This window comes from Triturus cristatus, chromosome 1_2 (assembly GCF_964204655.1).
Source record: "Triturus cristatus chromosome 1_2, aTriCri1.1, whole genome shotgun sequence".
Lineage (NCBI taxonomy): Eukaryota > Metazoa > Chordata > Amphibia > Caudata > Salamandridae > Triturus > Triturus cristatus.
This window is the reverse complement of record NC_140580.1, coordinates 980,893,784-980,913,271: the sequence shown is the minus strand read 5'-3', so window position 1 is coordinate 980,913,271 and position 19,488 is coordinate 980,893,784. Positions and strand designations below refer to the sequence as shown.

General features: G+C 47.8%; 1 protein-coding gene across 6 annotated transcripts in view; it reads right to left on the bottom strand.

Annotated features, from left to right (window-relative positions):
- Positions 1-19,488, bottom strand: part of EXD3 (exonuclease 3'-5' domain containing 3) — a 2,855,457-nt gene that overhangs the window by 1,182,108 nt on the left and 1,653,861 nt on the right. For all 6 annotated transcript variants that reach the window (XM_085610760.1, XM_085610799.1, XM_085610781.1 and 3 more), the window contains one exon: positions 4,085-4,194. In XM_085610760.1, coding sequence (XP_085466886.1) covers positions 4,085-4,194 — 110 coding nt within the window. The remainder of the gene's footprint in view (positions 1-4,084; positions 4,195-19,488) is intronic.

Below are 19,488 nucleotides of genomic sequence, written 5' to 3'. Positions count from 1 at the left end.
TTTTAGATATCCTGCAACCACTTTTGATCGTTGCTCCTGTTGATCAATACAAGATTTAAATTCGAGAATGATTTAAAAAGGCAGCCCAGGTACCTGTATTTCTTAACTCTCCAATGCTCTCTATAACACCACCACTTCTGAGAAGTTTTCTGAATGGTTTTATGTAACACTCAACATCTCTGCATGTAACTCCACTAACAGATTTTCATTTTGTCTCATGTTTTGGATGAAAAAAGAAGGTTGAGGCACAGCACAATTACTCTTCAATTTATCCATTGGTGGGCAGACAATTACTTTTATGCCAACTCCTCACTGGACTCAATTTGCACCTCACTGAAGAGGACCAACAAGGCTTGAAGCATTCTTGGGGTGCTTGTTTTGCCAGGTTGTGGAGTCCTGGCCTGGCAGTTCCAACTTCCAGTATTGAATGTCCCTATGGAACAAGTCTAATTTGCATATGGCTGGTCCTTGTCTGGAGTGGCTAAAAAATGATAGCTTGCAATGCAGCCCAAATAATAACCAGTGGGTGAGATTAATTCAACCATGCCAACTATCACTTTTAGTTTTTCTAAGGTAAACACCTTAACTATAATTAGGCTTTCCTGTTTTCAGTTTCTATTTTTGGTAAATTCTGGTGGGGTTTTTTCAGTGTTTTCCAGTGATTTCAATACCTTAAAAAAACAGTGGTTATCAGTGGTTACATATTTTCGCGCCATTAAAAACTACACAAACAGTGTTTTACCGGTGTTTATGGAACGTTTCGCTTTTATTATTGCTTGCTTTCTGCGCATGGTATACAGACATATATTAAACTTATTGTAGTTACGAAATACAATACTTCTTCAGTGATTCTTTGGTCATGTGCGCTCGCTCTTTCCTACCCATGTAAACTTCTGTGAAAAGGCCCTCTCAACATTCGAACTTGAGATGGGTAACTCAAAAACAGCCAGTACACAATTTGTTAACTCTGGCCACTGACATAGCTTTCCATGCCAATACTGGTTCACTTGAAGATTGGGATTCTCAGGGCAGGTTCTGCAACATTTGCGCTGATCTGGCCCGGCGCTTATGCCCTCAGAGTTATTGAAGCAGTCAAAAATGAAGAGGCACTTTTGAAACTACAAAGGAAATTGCCCTTTACGGAAGGGATCTAGAACAGAGTACCACAGTGAGGTTTCATTGACTTCAAATGCCATTGGCGGTGAAGGGACTTTTCTAAGCATCATTGCAAGCCATTTCTCATACATTGTAAAATAAAAGTTCCTGAATTGCTCTTCACCATTGCTTTGCTTACCAAGTGGCAAGCACTCTAACATAGAACATGTTGCAGTGCCAAAGTCACTAAAAGTATCACCCAGCCTACTCTCAAGGAGATGTTTTACATCTACACCAATTATGCTGAATACTTGGCAGACAAGGGTGTTTTCAGACTCTAGTTTTTTATTATGTCCACTACAGCAGTCATGTTTTCCTGTAAAAATCTAAGAATGCAGTAGAGTGAACTTTTTTTCACATCACTATCAATATGTAACCAAAGATCCTCACATTTCTTGCCTTTGGCATCATCACTCAGCAAAAATTCTGTAAATGGTTGCCACATGGATAATATAGAATTCATAGCCCCTTGGACTGAGAACCATAAGCTAAGTGACACAGTTGGAATCACTCTTTCTTTGATGCCACACAAAGCACAAAATGATAAATATTTGCGTTTTAGTTCCTGTGCATATGAAAAGAGTGCACCAGAATGCACTAAAAAAGTCAATAGCATTCCTCATTAACTCTGAAGATTGTAAAGATGCTTTCAGCATACCATCTAGCAAGTGGCAAGGATCTCTTACAGGAAAGCACTTAAGCTCAGGGTCAATTTTGACAGGTCATCACACAACTGTTTCATATACGTAGCTGAATCACTGCAAATACAAACAATATCACCCAAATCTTTGTTGAACTTGGAAAGAACCTTTTTTGCAGAGCATTCCAAGTGAGACTGCGTTCCGTGTTTTCCAAAAGTCTGGTGTCATGTTTTAACCACTATCCCAGATGCTTGGCGATAGCGCTCTTTTCACATATACTTGTCACTATACCTTGCATTGAATGTTTAAAGCCTGAGGTGTTGGTAATTTGCTTAGTATCAATACTGACTCACTAGTAATTAGGGGCTGATGTTTTAAGGGTTTTTACCCATTCTCTGTGGGTAAATGTTATGACACATATTAGGAAAGATTCTTATGAAACCAGCCATTTTGCCTATTAGTGAAAGAATCAAACACAGCCAAAAAATCAAATATGATTTTGATATTTCCTGATTCTCTACAGTTAATAAAATAATTAAACAAGGCCTAAAACATGCTTCTAAACCCTGTATCTTTAGACCAAAGACCACAAAACTGAAAAAAACAAAAGGAAGAAGAAACAATATTTTAGTGGCATCCTTAACCAACAAAAAATGTCTCTTTCACTCTCTTCTTCCTTTCTTTGAATGGCATTTAGTTTGTGGTGGTGCAGGTGTTTTTTCAGTGTTTATATGTTTTCACTGGTGAGGGCTATTTCTCTTTCAGTGGGGTTTTATCAGTTATTATAGGTTTAAACCTAAAACCGGACAGCCTAACTATAATATGTATGCCCAGAGGTGGGACCAATACTCAAGTCACCATTGGACTCAAGCTCCATCTCACTGATGCGACCCAACAACTCAAAAACAGCCTGAGTTTGCTTGTTTTCCTGTCTGGAGATTTTCTGGGCTGGCATTTAGAGCCGGACTGTTCCTCTTGCAGCAGAACCAAGTATTATTTGCGTATGGCTGGGTTCTGTCTAGAGTGGAATAGGGGGCAAACCAACAATGTTGTGGAATTCGTCCCCAAATAATTACAAGTCATTGCGATTAATTTAGGCATTTGACACATCATTTTCAGGAAGACCTGGAGTTACGCCTCATATTCAATCACCCTGAATAAGGCTAGGTGGTAAATCCTCTATGGTGATCCAAGGGTCAATAAATTATTAAGATTTGGTAAAGGCAACTATTCCCAAAAATAGCTGAACAGGCTGAATTTTGTCAGTAAGTTTATTGCTTAGTAAAATGCAGGGCTGCAGGGTACAGGTGAGATGAAAACGACAACACAAGACTTTATAAAAAGTAAAATATAGTACTGGTGTGATGCAAGTTTCCAATCCTCAGTAGACCTTCCATTCTCACAGATTAGTACAGCCAACATTTAGTAAGGTTTGAAGCATTTCTATCTATGAAATTCTATGGGTGGTATGAGCAGATTTGTCTAGGTATATGGGTCTGTGTTGTTGATTTACTGAAGTTCGCAATTGGATTTAATCATGACCAGATACATAGACAGGTATTCTTCACAACACCCAACATTTTACGCAGCATGACTCTCCATCTCGCTATACTCTTGATTTGAAAGAGGAGCAAATGGCTTTGTTGGATATAGGTTGGGCAGCTGTGAACCCTGTTGTATGCATGCTTAACTAACATGAGTGTGCAACTGGGACAGTCATAGATCGCTAAAACAAAGTAGGACAGATAACCATAGTTTAAAAATTAGAAATGACAGAAAAAACGTAATTTTGACTGGGGGAAAGGCATAAACAGAGAATGATGAGAAGGTGTTCTTGTTGTAACATTTTCATTATCAACGCAAGAAGCTAATTTATGATTTAGATACTGCACATTTCCAAAGTCTTTAATCAAACTGACTGCTGTTTAATCATCATAGGACAGGAATTGTGCAGTTCAAACCACATGGATATCTACTCAACCAACTCAACCAAAGAACCAGAAACGAAAATCACTTCAATCCAACCTAGCACCATCAGAACACAGAAAGCATCATTCTAAGACTGAAACAGGCTAGTATCCCATCAAAATGACAGCAGCATTCAACCAAAGCCAACAGTGTACACCAACAGTACCATCCGAAGAACGAGCTGGAGTGCACAGCAATAATATAACAGCACCAGGTCAGTAACCCAAAGTACTATCTTTCACATAAGGGCAGTTTAGATCAGAAACATTGATCAATTTCAAAGTATTAAACCACTCTAGGCCGAGCACTCTAGATCTTACCAGTTTATGGACTGCAAGAAGGTCCAACATTCCTTTAACTTCCTTATTCAAATCTTTAAAAGAGGGATGTGCTGGTGCCAAGCTATTCAAGTCTCCAGCCATGCCATAACCTAAGGAAAGCACACACACATACATATACTTATAATGTGATGTAATGGTTTAGAAATACAACACAGTATTGTGGCCAGGACCTTATTAGATGGATAGGATCTCATTTGATGTGCACTTGCCACAAATCAAACAATATCACGATTTAACATTTTAGGAAAAGTCAATTTGTAGATTCATAAAAATAAATAATAGACAAGAAAAACTTTCTGTATGTGAATCAGGATAAAATATTTCATTATAGCATAAGATGATGTATGATGCATCTACATTATTTCTTTCTAACACAATCATATTCAGAGGTTTTTATTCAGAGTTCAAGTGACAAATATTGGCTCTACTGACCACAAGTTTTTATCTTCAAATTCTTATTATACATGAGCAGTAAACGGTAAGAAATTCTTCCTTTTGAAATCATACACGGATTAGGGATCCATAAAGAATAGCCACCTAACTTGAATACATGGAACATATATTCTCTGTAGTCTTGTGAAAACTGTCGGATGGCCTGCTAGCTTACAGATTTCTAGGTAATATTAAACTACTTAAGGGCTTTGTAATTTTAAAGAGCAAGTTACTTACCTTCGGTAACGCTCCTTGTGGTAGATACTTCCCTTTAACTGCAGATTCCTTACTGTGAGCAGCTGGCCTAGTATATGATGTCCACTAATGTAAATGGACACCTTGCACCAGTCCAGACAACCCGTATGGTGATTTAAGAGGTCTTAGACAACCTTAGAAAGCTCTCTAATTGGTAGCTGTGGCGAGCAGCCTTCAAGCTTAGTCCGAAAGGAGTGTAAAGCAGCTTGTTTTACCAGAATGCAATTTTATAGTATAGATTAAGTGAAAAAGAACCACACAAGGTATTTATAAAAATATGTATCTGTTAAATAATACTCTCTAACATGTTTAGATATCTCGTAGCCGGAGATAATCACAATGCACACAATACTTTGCAAAGAAATACAGTAAATAGCACAAAATACACAGTGGACCCCGGGGGGTGGGGGGTGCTACCAAACCATATAATAGGAAAGTGGTATAAGAACCACGACTCGGGTCAAGACAATGTCGAGAGGATGTAGAAGTGCTGGGACCCCAAGGAACCATCCAAGGTGAGTAGATAGGGACCGCACGGAGAGTGTGTGTATTGTGGAAACATGACCACGTGCTCCATACAACTCTATGTGCAAGTCGCGGTTGGATTTTTAACGATTAAGGACCCTTCCCAGTGGACTCTGAAGAAACCCCTTGAAAGACAGAAGATTGGAGAGCCACCCCACCCATGGATACCCTAGTACCCACGTTACCTACACCAGGTAAGTCGGGTGCATACGTGTGAAGTGGTGTCGGAAACCGCCGTCGAACCCAATGGGGGACTTCAGGAAAGTACAGCTGTTGAAGAAGAAAAAAGTGTCCGGTGGAATCCAAGGATGGATTCTTAATGAGAGGTACCTGCAAGAAGAGGGGAAAGAGTCTATGTCACTCAGGGGTGACCAGGAGACTTAGAAGACGAATGCCCTCTGATGTCGGGTGTTGCAGGATGGATGACGATGACCTTGACTCTGCAGCTGAGAGGACCAGGCGATGCTGAGGAGGAACAGGAGCTGTGCACGAGCTGTCCCATGAAGGATGTTGAGTGCTGAGGTGTCAGTGTCCGGTGGGAGCACCAACAAGCCTTAGCAAATGCAACCAAAGAATCTAAGAAGGAGCAACGTCGGGACCAGCAAGGTCAAGGAGACTCACCAACAGCAGGGGAGTCAGGGCAGGCCCCGAGCAATCAGGGAGCCCAAAAGAAACTAGTGTGACCCTCAAGTGGACCCACAGGCAGAAGGCACTGGATTCGTGAGAGGACCTCAAGCAGCTCACCAAAAGATACAGGCCACAATGCAGTGTGGCAGAGGATTCTGGTCACTGGAGGTGCTCGAGGTTGGGGATACTTGGAGCCTGAAATACAAGTTACTTACCTTCGGTAACGATGTATCTGGTAGAGACGATTCTAGCCACAGATTGCTTAACGTAGAATTATCTCCAGGCGTGAGACTGGACCTGGAAAACTTTCTTGCCCAGCCTCTCTGCGCGCCGGGGGGGGCGGTAACACGCGACTCCGCCCCAACGTCCTCCGTGGGAGTGACGTCAGCGAGGTCACATAAGCCCCACCCCGGCGCACTGATGTCAGTCTGCTTCGGAGAACTTTTTCCACGCCACAACGCGGAGCCATCACAACAAAACTGAGGAGAGCATGGGAACAGTGTGCAAAAAAACCAGAGAAACAAAATAGAGAGATACAAAAGGTGAGAAACATCACCCGGAGGCACCAGAATGCGACAACAGCAGGCCAGAGCAAGAAAAGCACAAAGCACCACTCTGTGGAACCACCTTGCAAGCCAAGGCGAGAGCCATCCTGGAGGCACAAGCATGTGAAAGCGCTGTGACAGAAAGAAAGAGAGAGAGGGTCTGCAATCACAACCACAAAGGGAAGGGCCACAAGCCCGGAACAGAAGAACAACAGCAATCCATCCCCAGACTACACTGCCAAGGCTGGCCATACCTCCTGAAAGGAGTAGGAGGTCAAAGGACAGGTAATCCATCCGCAGACTACATTGCCAAAGAGGGCCTTAACCCTTCAAAGGAGTAGGAGGTCAAAAGACAGGTAAAAGAACACCCAACTAAGAAGACCGGGTGGGGATCAGAAACTCTAACAACAGAGGGAAAGAGCAAAAGTAGGCCCTCACGCTGGAGAGAAACCAGCTGGAGGAATGCCTGACCAGAGAAAACAAAGAGGACACCCACAGAAGACAAGCCACCAAGAGGGAGGCGACTGCAGAAACCCAAGCAGAGGGTCCTCGCAGAACGGGGAGGAAGGGCACACCTTGGCCACAAGCAGCGGGCAGGGTCGGAAAGGCTCCACCGCCAACAGCACAGGCGGAAGAAGAAAAGCACCGTTGCACAAAGCCCCAGTGGAACCAGAGGCAGGGACGCAAGGGAACACATGAAAGAGCACAGCGGTGAAGTAGAACAAGCAAGTCTGCCGGGCAAGCGCCGCCAGCCGCAGCAGTAACACGATGGAACAGCACACCCAGAACAAGGGAGACGGCAGCCGAAAGCAGAGGCCAGGAAGGGCCAGGCCACACCCCAAGGAAGGGGCCGGCCCAGAATCCCACTGACCCGCGAAGAAGGGGAGGAGACCGGTAGAAAAGGAAGAATGAAAGAGAGAGAAAGAGGACGGGCCCAAGCCGGCCACCAGAACACAGAAGCCAAGGAAATCCAAAACCTCTGGGGCAGCAGGCAGAGGAGCAAGCCAAAACACATGACAAAAACGCAGAACCGCCATAACACGATACTGCAGACCGCAGGCCAGACTGGCGGAGCGACGCTGTGACAAGCAGAAGGACGGACCCAGCACAAGCTGCACCAAGACAAGTGGTAAGAAGATCGCACCTGTGACATACCATGACACCACGGAGAGCAAGGAGCCCGAAAAGGGGACCACCCCTCCCCAGCACAGGACAGAGATATATAATAGCTACCAGTACCCCACATAGGGTAAGCTACGTCCCAAGAACTATGGGAGCTCCTCTTAGGAAACATAGTCCGCAGCAGAGGACAAAACAGAAAGACCTGCAGAAAAAACACGCAGATGGCTTACCAAGCAGCCAATAAAGAAGATGCTGAAGGCCTAATCTCAGGGCCTACCGGGTTACCAACAGCCAAAACCATATAGAGCACACAACCTGGGCTACCCGTTACAAGGCCCCAGGAAAACAACGGAAGAACACCTCCCAAAACACAGACCGACAGTCAGGTCACTGAGGGGGAGGAGGAGGAGGAGGACGAAGCCCCGCAAGAAACCTCTGAATGGCAGAATCCGCAGGGGCGTGAAACAACAGAGCGCCATCAAAGGGGAGGTCAAGCAGCCGTTCTCTAATGTTCTCAGGGAAAACACTATCCCGTAGCCAGGCATGGCGACGAAGGGCCACCGAAGTAGCCATGGTACGACCAAGCACTTCCGAAACGTCCAGACCCGAGCGAAGAATAAGCGCCGCCAGCTTTCGGCCATCCAACACATGGTGCTGCAGATCAACGCAGGCACCCTCCTGAGAAGCGGAATACACAAGGGACTCCGACGAATCCCATAAGCAAGAAGTGGCTCTGGCCAACACACAGAGTGTTAAGGGCCCGCAAAGCAGCACTGGAGGAGGTGAAGATGTTACACCCCCAGGAATCTAACCAGCGGGCCTCCCGTGACGGGGGAGACAACACCGAGGGCAAGGAGGGAAAGGCAGTCTGTAAAAAAGGGCCCCTGGTAGAAGGGTGGAGAGAAAGTCAGACAGGATCATGCGGAGCAGGATGGCGGCGGTGCAGAAGAGGCTGGGACACCGGGTCCCCCGTGGCAGGACACCCCTAGGCACCCAAAAGAGAATTATGGAGCGCAGCCTCGAAGGGAAGAAGCAGCTCCCATCCACCAGAGCCCTGATGGAGAACCTCCAGCAGATGATCCGTGGGGGAATGGGCAGCTGGATCACCCATGCGCAAGATTCCCGCAGCCGTGGAAACGGCCCGACATGGCGCACCGTCTCCAGAGAAGACGAAACAAACAGCTGCCGAACCTCGGGAGAAGAGGGGGCGTCCGAAGACGAATCAACGGCCCGACGTCGGCCCGGCGCCGTAGAGTCCGCCACTGGCGTCAGGGCAACATCGACCCGCGCCGAAGGGGATGCCGGAACTACCTCCGCCACAACGTGTGGCGCGGGAGACCGGGGCTGGGTCGGAGCCGGGGCGGCTAAGGAACGGCGCCGGAAAGGCATCGACTCGACCTCCGACGAGGTAGCCGCCTGCGTGGAGGGACGAGGGGGACCTGGGGACACGCCCCACCCCTAGCCGGTCCCTGCCGTGCCGCCCGAGCCAGCAGCCGCCGGCACCTGAGCGGCATCACCTCGGCCTCGGACAAGGCCGCCGCCTGCCCAGATGATCGAGGGGGACTCTAGGACACGCCCCGAGCCCCAGCAACCTCCCGCGACACCACAGGGACCCCAACGGGGGTTTGCAGCAAGGCAGAGGTCCGAAGGAGGGATCCACAAAGGGCCGCACCCCGACGGCACCACATCCTCCGAACCTGGATCCGAACCTGTCGGCGCCGGGGCCGGAGCCACCGGCGACACCACAGGAGTCCCGGCACGCGGCAAGGGATCCGCAGACGTCCCAGGAAGAAAAGGAGAAGAAGGAAGAGCCAAAGAGGCCTGCAAGGGGCTCTGGTCGCCCCCGTGCCGGGGAACGGCGGATAGGGTGGCAACGCACAGGGCTGCACCACCCGCGGAGAACCCACGCCCCCAACAGGCCGGGGACCAGGTCTCGGGGACAAACTGCGACTCTTACCAACAGGTGAGCAACGCCCTTGAAGCCTGGGAGAAGGAAGATGTTGGAGACGGAAGCGGCGGTTCTTGAAGCTGTCTGCGGGGAACGGACGCGGAGCCGACGCCGACCTGGACATGCGTGCCGAAAAGAGTTTCATCCGGCGCTCCCGCTGGGACTTCGGCTTCATTTGCTGACATGCCTCGCAGTCCGTTGAGTCGTGGTGCTCCCCCAAACACCACATACAGATGGGGTGAGGATCCGTCGCCGACATCTGGCGTGCGCAAGAAGAGCACGTCTTGAAGCCCGAAGGCATTCGCACACTGTACCCAAGAAAACGCTAAGCGTAAAAAGAAGGCCTGAAACAGGCCAGGAACATGATCCGGGTCCGCGTTGCACGCGGAAAAGAAGAAAACTGACGTCAGCGCACCGGGGTGGGGCTTATGTGACCTCACTGACGTCACGCCCGCGGAGGACGTCGGGGCGGAGTCGCGTGGTACCACCCCCCCAGCGCGCAGAGATGCTGGGCAAGAAAGTTTTCCGGGTCCAGTCTCACGCCTGGGGATAATTCTACGTTAAGGAATCTGCGGCTAGTAGTCTCTATCAGATGATCTTCTTGCAAGTAAGCCAACAAGCCTTTGCAGCTGCAAGTTGGATGCGGTGCACAGGGGTTCGGTTATTGCAACCCCTGCGAGGGATACTGGCCTCAAACTTGATGAGAGGGCAGGGCAGGCCTCGGGAGCTGTGGAGAACCACCACGTGTGTTGCAGAACTCCTTCACTCCAAGGTCTCCCAGAGCTGGTTTGAACTGGACTATGCATGGGGTCACCAAATGTGCCCCTCATGCAGACTGAGTGGCACTGGCAAGCGGACCCACCCTGCCCCAATACACTAAATCCTGTCTGGGAGGTAGTCACACCTCCCTGTGACAGCATGCCTATTCTGCTTTCCCCTGCTCGAGCTTGGCTCAGCAGCAGGAGGGCAGAATCGTGTTGAGATGACAAAATCAAGATGAGGAAGACAGTCTTCAAAGTCAGGAGATGCACCAAGCAACAAATCATCGGCTCATAGGACGTACACTTGAGAAACGTCAAAACTAACTTACGGTCTTCCTGTGGCATCAGAAATGGCTTGGGGCAGAACCTGTGCATCAAACCTTTAATCAATTTCAACACAACAGGTGATTTAAACAAAAATGGTTAATGGTTGGTCGTGTAAACAGAACAGGCAAAAATGAATGATTAATAGTGCCCACTGAGAAAATAACCAAAAGTACGTCAATAGCTTTGTTTGTAAGGTATCAATTTTATGAGTTCCACACCAAACCACAAATGTGTCCTCCGACCCAACATGAATGAATTTTGTGGAAGGGCATGCTGCAGCAAGGATGACATTCACCACCTCAACTGTCAGGCCAAACACAGTCAGTTGCAAACTCTCAGTCTACCAGATTTGGGTGGAGGACCCAGTCCTGTTGCTGAGACTGATGATCCTCCCGAAGTGGTAGCCTGATTGGAGGACAGATTTTCAAACTCAGAAATTCCAGGGACCACGCACACCTAGCCAAGTACGGTACCACTAGGATGACTTTGGCTGGGTACTTCGGGTGGGTAGTTCTTAATCTTTTTCAGACTGCTGTGCAGTAGAGGCAGAAAGGTGTACAGCACTCCTGTGATCCATTTCAGCCAGAAGGCATCTTCTAACAAGTGTTCTTGCAGAAATTCCAATGCATAAAACATTCAAAGTTGAGCCTTCTTAACGCTGGCGAAAAGATCTAGTCAGGTTTTTTCCCACTGTTGGAAGAAACCCTGTGCCAACTCAGGATGTAGATGCCACTCATGATGTACATGACTCGTGTGAGCTGGCATTCATGGACCCTGCCATGTGGTTCACAAGTAGGCAAATGCTCTGCCACTCCAACCAACTCCAGAGGCACACAGGACCCCACTACAGCCAGTTTGTTACAATACCACATGGTGATAGTGTTGTCAATGAGAACCTGCATCAGCCTCTCCTAGAAGGACTGCATGAAGGACGTCAGAGCCAGATGAATGGGCCTCAACTGCAGCAGACTGATGTAGAGAGAAGCTTCTAATGAAAAGGCGAAGGTCCTCTGATGGGCACCTCCCCTAAATGATGACTCCAGCCTAGGAGGAATGCACTCGTCACCACAATCAGCTCTGGATCAGGAATGGAGAGGGTCCTTCCACCAGACCAATTTCATTCCAGCAGCCACCAGCGTAGATAGTGAGCCGTCTCCTCTTAAACCTGGGGGACATCCATGAGACTTCCTTGACGCTGGGTCCATTGGAACTTCAGATTCCATTACTGAACCTATATATGCCACCTGGCATAGCTGTCAAGGAGGATATAGGCGGTTAAAAACCCAAGAAGTTTCAGAGATGCTCTCAATTGGACCCCTGACCGAGCCTGAAACACTGGGACCATATTAGAATGTCATACACCAGCTACAGCGGAGGGAAGGTCTGGCACATCACTGTGTCCAAGGCAGTTTTAATAAATGGAAGGCTCAACAAATCAAATACCAGCATTTGTAAATCTTATAGCTACCTCCGGAGAGGTGTCCCGGCGCTGGGGGTCCTTGGGAAGATTAAGCAAGCTATTGCCCAGAGTCACATGGTGCTGGGCTAACCTGCCACCGGCACCAGGGATCAAACTGTGAACCGCGTGGTCCGGAGTCAGGCACCCTGGCTGCTGCGCCACACCTCACTGGAGGAGTCCGGTGCAACATTGGCTCATTGATAGTGAACCCTAAAGATGTCAGGAGGTTCGCCTATGAGTGGTCTACAAATGACAATAATGAGTGCACCTTCAACAGCCAGGCATCAAGGTGAGGACTGGTGACTGACCTTCGAAAATAGGACCGAGATCACCACCATCACTTCTGTGAACACCAAAGGGGCTCCTGTGGTCCTGCAGGTCCAAGGACACCATTCAGTCAGTGGGGTCCAGGGCAGAAAGAATGTGGGCCAGTGTGAGCAATTTAGTCCTTTATAGGAAGGCATTCGGAGGTCCAAGGTCCACAATATGCCAGAGACCTCACTCCTTTACAGCACAAGGAAATAACAAGGGTAACAACCCACTCCTCTTTTCAAGCCTAATAACCTCTTGGTAAAACTCTTGGAGAGTAACACTTGCACCTCCTGCGGAAGAATGGATAGGTTCTCTGATGTGGGGGCGGGGTGGGGGGGGGGGCATAATCTTTCACAAGCAAAGAGAAAAGGTAGGGCATAGCCATCTGGAATGATTTGTAAGATTGATCCGTAGGACATGTTGGACCGCCATCCTGGGAAGAAGTTCTGGATCCTGTCCACAACTGGATGGGGATGTGCAACTAATGGTAAACCAAAGTGGTTTGATGACTGTTGCAGAAGGGGAGGGAAATGAGAGAACTAATGCCTCTGCTGGCCTTCGTGTTGCCTTCGGGAACCATGTCCATGGCCTTGAAAGTACTGGGGTGATTGCTTAAATGCTTGGAAAGACTGTCTATACACCACTTTGGAATAAACTCTGAACTTTTTTAATTGGTGTGTAAACTGTCTGACCGGGATCAACAGACCCATGGAGCGCACTATGGCTCTACTTTCCTTAAAGTGCTCCAACGCATTGTTTGACATGAGCTGTACAGACTGTACATCCCCGACATTATTGAGGATGACTACTGTTTATGTAACTGTTATCTTTTGACAAAATCAATAGAAAAAAAAAAACTCCAACACAGAATCTGCCTTTTCACTGAAAAGGCGTGAGCATTAAAAGGCATATCCATGAGAGAGGCTGGTCATCACGGGAAAATCCTGTGAAGCACATCAACACATCAGCAAAGCACATCACAGCACTCGTGCCAACCGCCCTTCCCAGGCAATCAGTAATATCTAGATCAATCAATCAATCAATCAATCAAGTCGGTATTTGTTGAGCGCGGCTTATCACCCCAGGGGGTATCCAGGCACTCAGTCGAAGAGCCACATCTTGACTCCCCTCCTGCAGTTGGCAAGTGAGGGGGAGGTCATTACAGGACTTGGCAGCGCGGTAGAAGAAAGAGTAGCCTCCACTGCGGATCTGTTGGACGCGAGTAATGTGTGCGAGGGCAAGAAACGTGGATCAGAGTTGACTGGTTGGTAGAAGGTCAGGCGGTGGTTGATGTAGGAGGTTCCAGAGTTGTGGAGGGCATTGTAGGCGAGAGTCAGCAGCTTTAATTGGCATCTCTCTGGGATGGGGAGCCACTGGAGGTTTCTTAGGTGGGGGTGATGCCCGTACATTTGGGGAGGTCAAAGATACGTCTGGCTGCGGTGTTCTGGATGGTCGGTAGTTGGGTATAGAGTGCATTTCCATAGTCCAGCCGTCTGGTGACTAGGGCTTGGGTTACTGTCTTCTTGTTGCTGATGGGAATCCACCTGAAAATTTTGAGAAGCATGCAGAGGGTGCCAAGGCAGGAGGAGGTAATTGTGTTGAACTGGTGCTTCATGGAGAGATCACCGTCCAGGAGGACGCCGAGGTTGCGGGCGGGTTGGTGGAAGTGCGTTAGGGTCCAAGAGTCACCATGTGTTGTCCTATGGCGAGGGGCTCTTTCCAAGGATGGGAACTTTGGTCTTGTCAGTGTTTAGTTTCAGGCAGCTGGATTTCAGCCAGTCGGAGACATTTGTCTTGGCGTTCTGGAAATTGCATTTGGTGGTGGCAGTCTTTTCCATGAGGGAGAGGATGAGTTGGGTGTCATACACGTATAAGATTATGTTGATTTTGTGGATGCGGACGAAGTCGTCAAAGGGGTCGTGTAGGTGTTGAAGATGGTGTGGATGAGGAATGATCCCTGGGGAATACTGCAGATGATACTCTTAGGTTCAGAGGTGAATGGAGGAAGGTGGATTCTTCGAGTGCATCCTGTGAGGAAGAAAAAGATCTACTTGAGGGCGTTTCATGTGATGCCAACGCGGTGGAGTCTGATGATGATGGTATGATGGATACAGTGTGGAAAGGCTGCTAAGAGGTCGGGGATAATCAGAGCCGCTGAATTGCAATGGTTGATGATGGCTCTGATGCGGTCAGTTCCAGCTATCGAGGCCTCGTGGTGTGGTTTTAACAGAAGCCAGACTGGGAGGCGAAGAGTAGGTTGTTTCCTTCCAGGTGGTCGGTGAGCTGGCGGTTGATGGCCTTTTCCAGGACCCTGCCCGGGAAGGGGAGCAGCGTGATGGGGTGGCAGTTTAAGGGCTCACGAGGGTCAGCGGATGGCTTCTTCAGGAGGGATTTCACCTCTGGGTGCTTCCAGGAATTGGGGATGTGGCAGTGGTGATGGATTAGTTGAGGATGGTGGTGAGTGAGCTGCTGATTTCCTTCTGTCCCAAGTTGAAGAGGTGGTGGGGCAGAGGCCTGTTGGTGCTCTATAGTGAAAGGAGGTTATGAACACTGATGTGATGGGTGTAGTGAGTGGGGTCCATTCGGTGAGGTGATTGTGGGAGTTGGTGTGTGTTGGGAGGTGTTTGAGGTAAGATGGCTGCTTGTCGAAGTTGCTATAGACGTCTGCCATATGTTGTTGAAGAAGTTCGCCAGGGAGTCGCAGATGGTTTGGGAAGGGCAGATGGAGGTCTCTGTGGCAGAACAGCAAGAGAATTCTCTGACGATGCTGAAGAGTCTTCTGTGTGGTTGGTGCTTGGCTCAATGCAGATAGTCAGGGCATCCTTTTTGGCTTCCTTGATGTGGTGGAGGTATTTGCTGAGGGTCGTTTTAAAGGTGGTGAGGTCTGAAGAGTTTTTGTTTGAGTACCATTGTCTCTTCAGTCGTTAGCACTCGCGTCTGAAGGATCAGAGCGGGGGGAATAGCTGGTGTGTTTGGTCGATCGTCTGGTGCTGGTTGTTCTCAAGGGGGCGACAGTGTTCACGCAGTTGGTGATCCAGCCAGAAAAGTCTGGGACGGCTGTCTCGAGGTTGTCAGAGGTGCGGGGGTCTGTGGGCGTGGATGGCGGCAGTCCATTGAGGCTCAGTGACTCTGTTCCTACTACGGCGTGTGTAGTGGGGGGAGTGCGTAGCGACCCAGTAGACAGGCAGCATTAACAGACCACAATGCTAGACTGGCAGAGGGAAACATACAGTTGCCAAAAGGCTCCATCCTCCAGAGAAGTCATGGGGAATGAACTGTGATTAACTTTGCCACAAGGCTCTCTGGAGTAGGATGCTTAGTAATTATAATTGGGATTACCAGGAGTCGGTTTGTGATGCCTGGTCACCTGCCTATTCACCATTGGGCAGGAACAGTATTTTGACAAAGTGCTCAAACGTGGCTGGCCCAGACAACATAATTTGCTAGGAGCTTTGTTGGGTGTCAATTAAGGGTAGCTGTAAATCTAGTATCTCAGCTACCTGCCAGACCACCACTGCGAAGGAGGCACTTTCTTCCATTGATGGCCGAAGTGGAGAGTCTAACCCTGCCTCAGGGGAGGTGCCAAGCCCACGGGTCTCTTGTACACTCATGTAAAAGTTATCATCTCTGTAATGAGGAGGGAGGGAGAAAACCAGCTTCATTCCTATTCTGTTGTGTCCCTTGTTCAGAGTCAGAGAGCATCAGAGCCAAAAAGATAATGCAGCATCTGCTGGTACATCTGACCGCGTAAAGGGACCAGGCTAGGCTGTATGATAACTGCTTGCACTTTTGTAGTTTTGTTGTGCCACAGTAGTCAAGCTAAAGTTGTTTCAGTATCCAACACCAGAATCAGCACAGGATCCTCTTTTGAAGCCCTTGGCCTCAGTAACAGCTTTGACATGGAAGGACCTGGTGCAAGTCTTGGAGCCAGAGTAGAAGATTCTACTGGCGTCAGTACTGGGACTGAAGCTGTCCCAATGGGTCAGATAGTGCCAACGAAGAATCTGACAGCAGTAATTGGACCGGGGGCTCCTTCGGCTTGCTTGGGGAGTAAAGGTGTGTCAGTGGCAGCCAGTAGCGCACAAAAAATCCAGGGCCTCTTTAAATGCTTTAGTCTGCTGTGGCATCACCAATGGCCTGGAAAACTCTGGGTGCACCTGGATCAACTGAGGAGCTGGGTCTGCAACAGGAAACCTTAAGGATGATCGACTCTCATCATAAAACCCTCGCACCTTCTCTTTAGGTTCAAAGTAGCAGGATGGGGTCAAGACCTGCTTTGCTTTTTTTTGTCTGCACTTGGACATGAACCTACAATAGGACTTACAGCAGGAAGTAGACCACTTGCAGGAATGGCCTAGGGAGAAGAACAGAGACTGCATCTGTGAATTAAAAAAGGACTTACACTAAAGCTTGAGTTCAAACATACAGGTTCACCTTTGAATGCATGAGAGAAGATTTATTGTGCAACTTTGAGTCATGGCTCCAGCCCAGAAACACATCTAGAGTGGGTCTGTTATAGACATTTTTTCTGTGCAGCCACAACATGGTTTGAAACTAGTAGTTTTAAGTAGAGGCACTGGTTCTCTAGCACACTGGAATTTCATTCAGAGGTCATCGGAGGACCGACAAAATTAGGAATGGAGATCCAGATCCATGTCAGAAGCTATGAAAAACAAGGCACTGACGTGAGTGCACAGCTTTGGCACTTAAATGCGGTTCCAATCTGTCACTCCTGGGATAGTGCACAGCTCCATGGCACCACCTAGCAGCATGCTACAGACCTACTGAAGAAAAGTTTCCGGATCCAGTCTGAAGCTTGGAAAGTATTGTAAGGTGAAGAATATGCTGTTAGTAATATCCATCAGAAATCTCTGCTTCAATCCCTTTGTAACCAAATCTATAAGCTTCTTGTGGCAAGCAGAGAATACAGTATTAATTTAAAATAAGGCAAACATGTTTTATGATTGCTGTAAGATATCTCAAATGGTTCAGAGGAACAAACTTAATAACTTATTAAAATTAAAACATGCTGCCTTAGGCACAACATTTACTTGCATCTCAAGCAACAACATGGATTAAATAATTACAACAAAATTCCTACGTTTCTTCAGAATTTCCAGTACTGTTCTCAGGCAGGAGGGTGACACAAAGGGTCACCTTAGTAGTAGTTGATCTTTCAACATGCAGCTCTTCAAAAAACTTCCCACTCTAGCACAGCCACTTGCACTGCAGTTAATGTTTGATCATTTGACCATGACGAGAACTGCTAAGGAGTTCAACCACAAGGTGGGTTTTATCATTGTACATTTGACATTATAAAGCGTACACCTGAATTAATGGAGCGTTCCATACCATATAGAAATTGCTAAGGCTGTGAGAGAGATAACCGAACCCTAGAAAATCTCACCTTTTGAGATTACTCCAACCAGACAGGCTCACTGCTCTCTAATTACCATCACTGAGGACTTCAGTGTCACATGCCACAGATCAGCCTCATAACAGCACACCAGCAGTTTTTGAAAAATGTGATCCAACCCATGACAACTTTTAGTTTTTTTTACTTTTTGCCATCTGATATTTGGACATCTCTATGTGGCACGCCTCTCCAATGGAGTTTCATACACTGACTCTTTTTACATTGGATTTATGTTTAAGCTGCAACCTATATCACCCGCATTTTAATATGAGGTCTACTGCTTCTGAACAGCTGGGATGAGAGGATCATGGTAGGTTGCACGGGACATGGATGGCGAGTGAATGTGCACAGTATGTGTTAGAAGTGTGAATTATGGCGAGCATGCCGTGTGTCCATTGTGGTTTACTGTGAAGGGACAGGAACCCATCTAGGATCTGCTGTGTGTTTATGGTACACAAGATGAAGTATTGTAAAAAGCACTCTAGACAGAGATGAAGATTGTAGGGAACAATTTTAAGGTCCTTTGAATTGGACTAGGCGTCTGCTTCAGTGAAAGGAAGGAGAGAGATGAATGCCCCTTTAAAGGAGTTGCACCAAAAAGAACTGAAAAGTGCCTGACAGTGAGGAAGCCTCTGCTTCTTTTGTGCCTTTGTGTTGTGCTTCTCTGACAAGAAGTTCCAGCACTGCTCCTCCTTTCTACTGGCATTGGAGGACAGAGCATGCAGCTTCATCAGTCCAGGAAGAGTACACAGAATGTTATTAGCTGCTTAAAACTGTCTCAGATGGTAACTAGTAAAGAAAGTTGTCTACAAAATAAACCCAGGAGCATGTGCTAGTGGTCCCATTGACCAGTGACAGGACTCACCCAGCAGGGTGAGTGGGAAATACTTAAACACTCAAGCCAGGATCTCGCATTCCTGGCTTCCTTCCAGGTGGCAACAACCTGAGCAGGGCCAATGGCAGGAATGCTGTAGATTGCCTGGAGAAAGCGAGAAACTGTCCCCTGCAAAAGGGGAATTGCTGGACCTCATCTCTCAGAGAAAGTGTTGGCCTTGTAGAGTCATCAGCCAAGCTGCATGGTGACTAAGGAGCTCCGCGTCTAACGCACCACGTGACATGCGTGATGACGCTACGTTTTTTCCTAGGCAAAGCGCTTCCTATATCTGTACCACTCCCAGGCCAAACGACAACATCCAAGTCCGAAGGAGGCCTAAGTAGGTTCCCTGTGGGCTGGTGACTTTGGCCTAGTAAGGAGAGGCTCCGGCTTGCTTAATTCCGCTGTTTCACCATTACCTCGTAAGTCATGTTTTACTTTTACAATTCTCTGTTTAGAGTGTAACTATAAGTCCCGCCCCCCACCCGGACTCATGAAGTGACGTTGAATCCAACATCACATAAGCACCTATTACCAAACTCACTGTTCCGTTTTGGTGTTTACGAATCAGTTTGATAATGCCTCGCATCTCCATTTTTAAATCCAAGCGTTCCATTTCGCCTCCGACAGTCAGCCAGAGTATGTCGCTGATTCATAGTCTGATGGCCAGTTGTTTTTCGCATAGAGTGCACGCCACGTGAAATTTCACCTCTGTCGTATTCACTGCCTACTAGGATGCAGCACTCTTTGCACATCTTCTCTCCTGTTAGTGTTATTAGC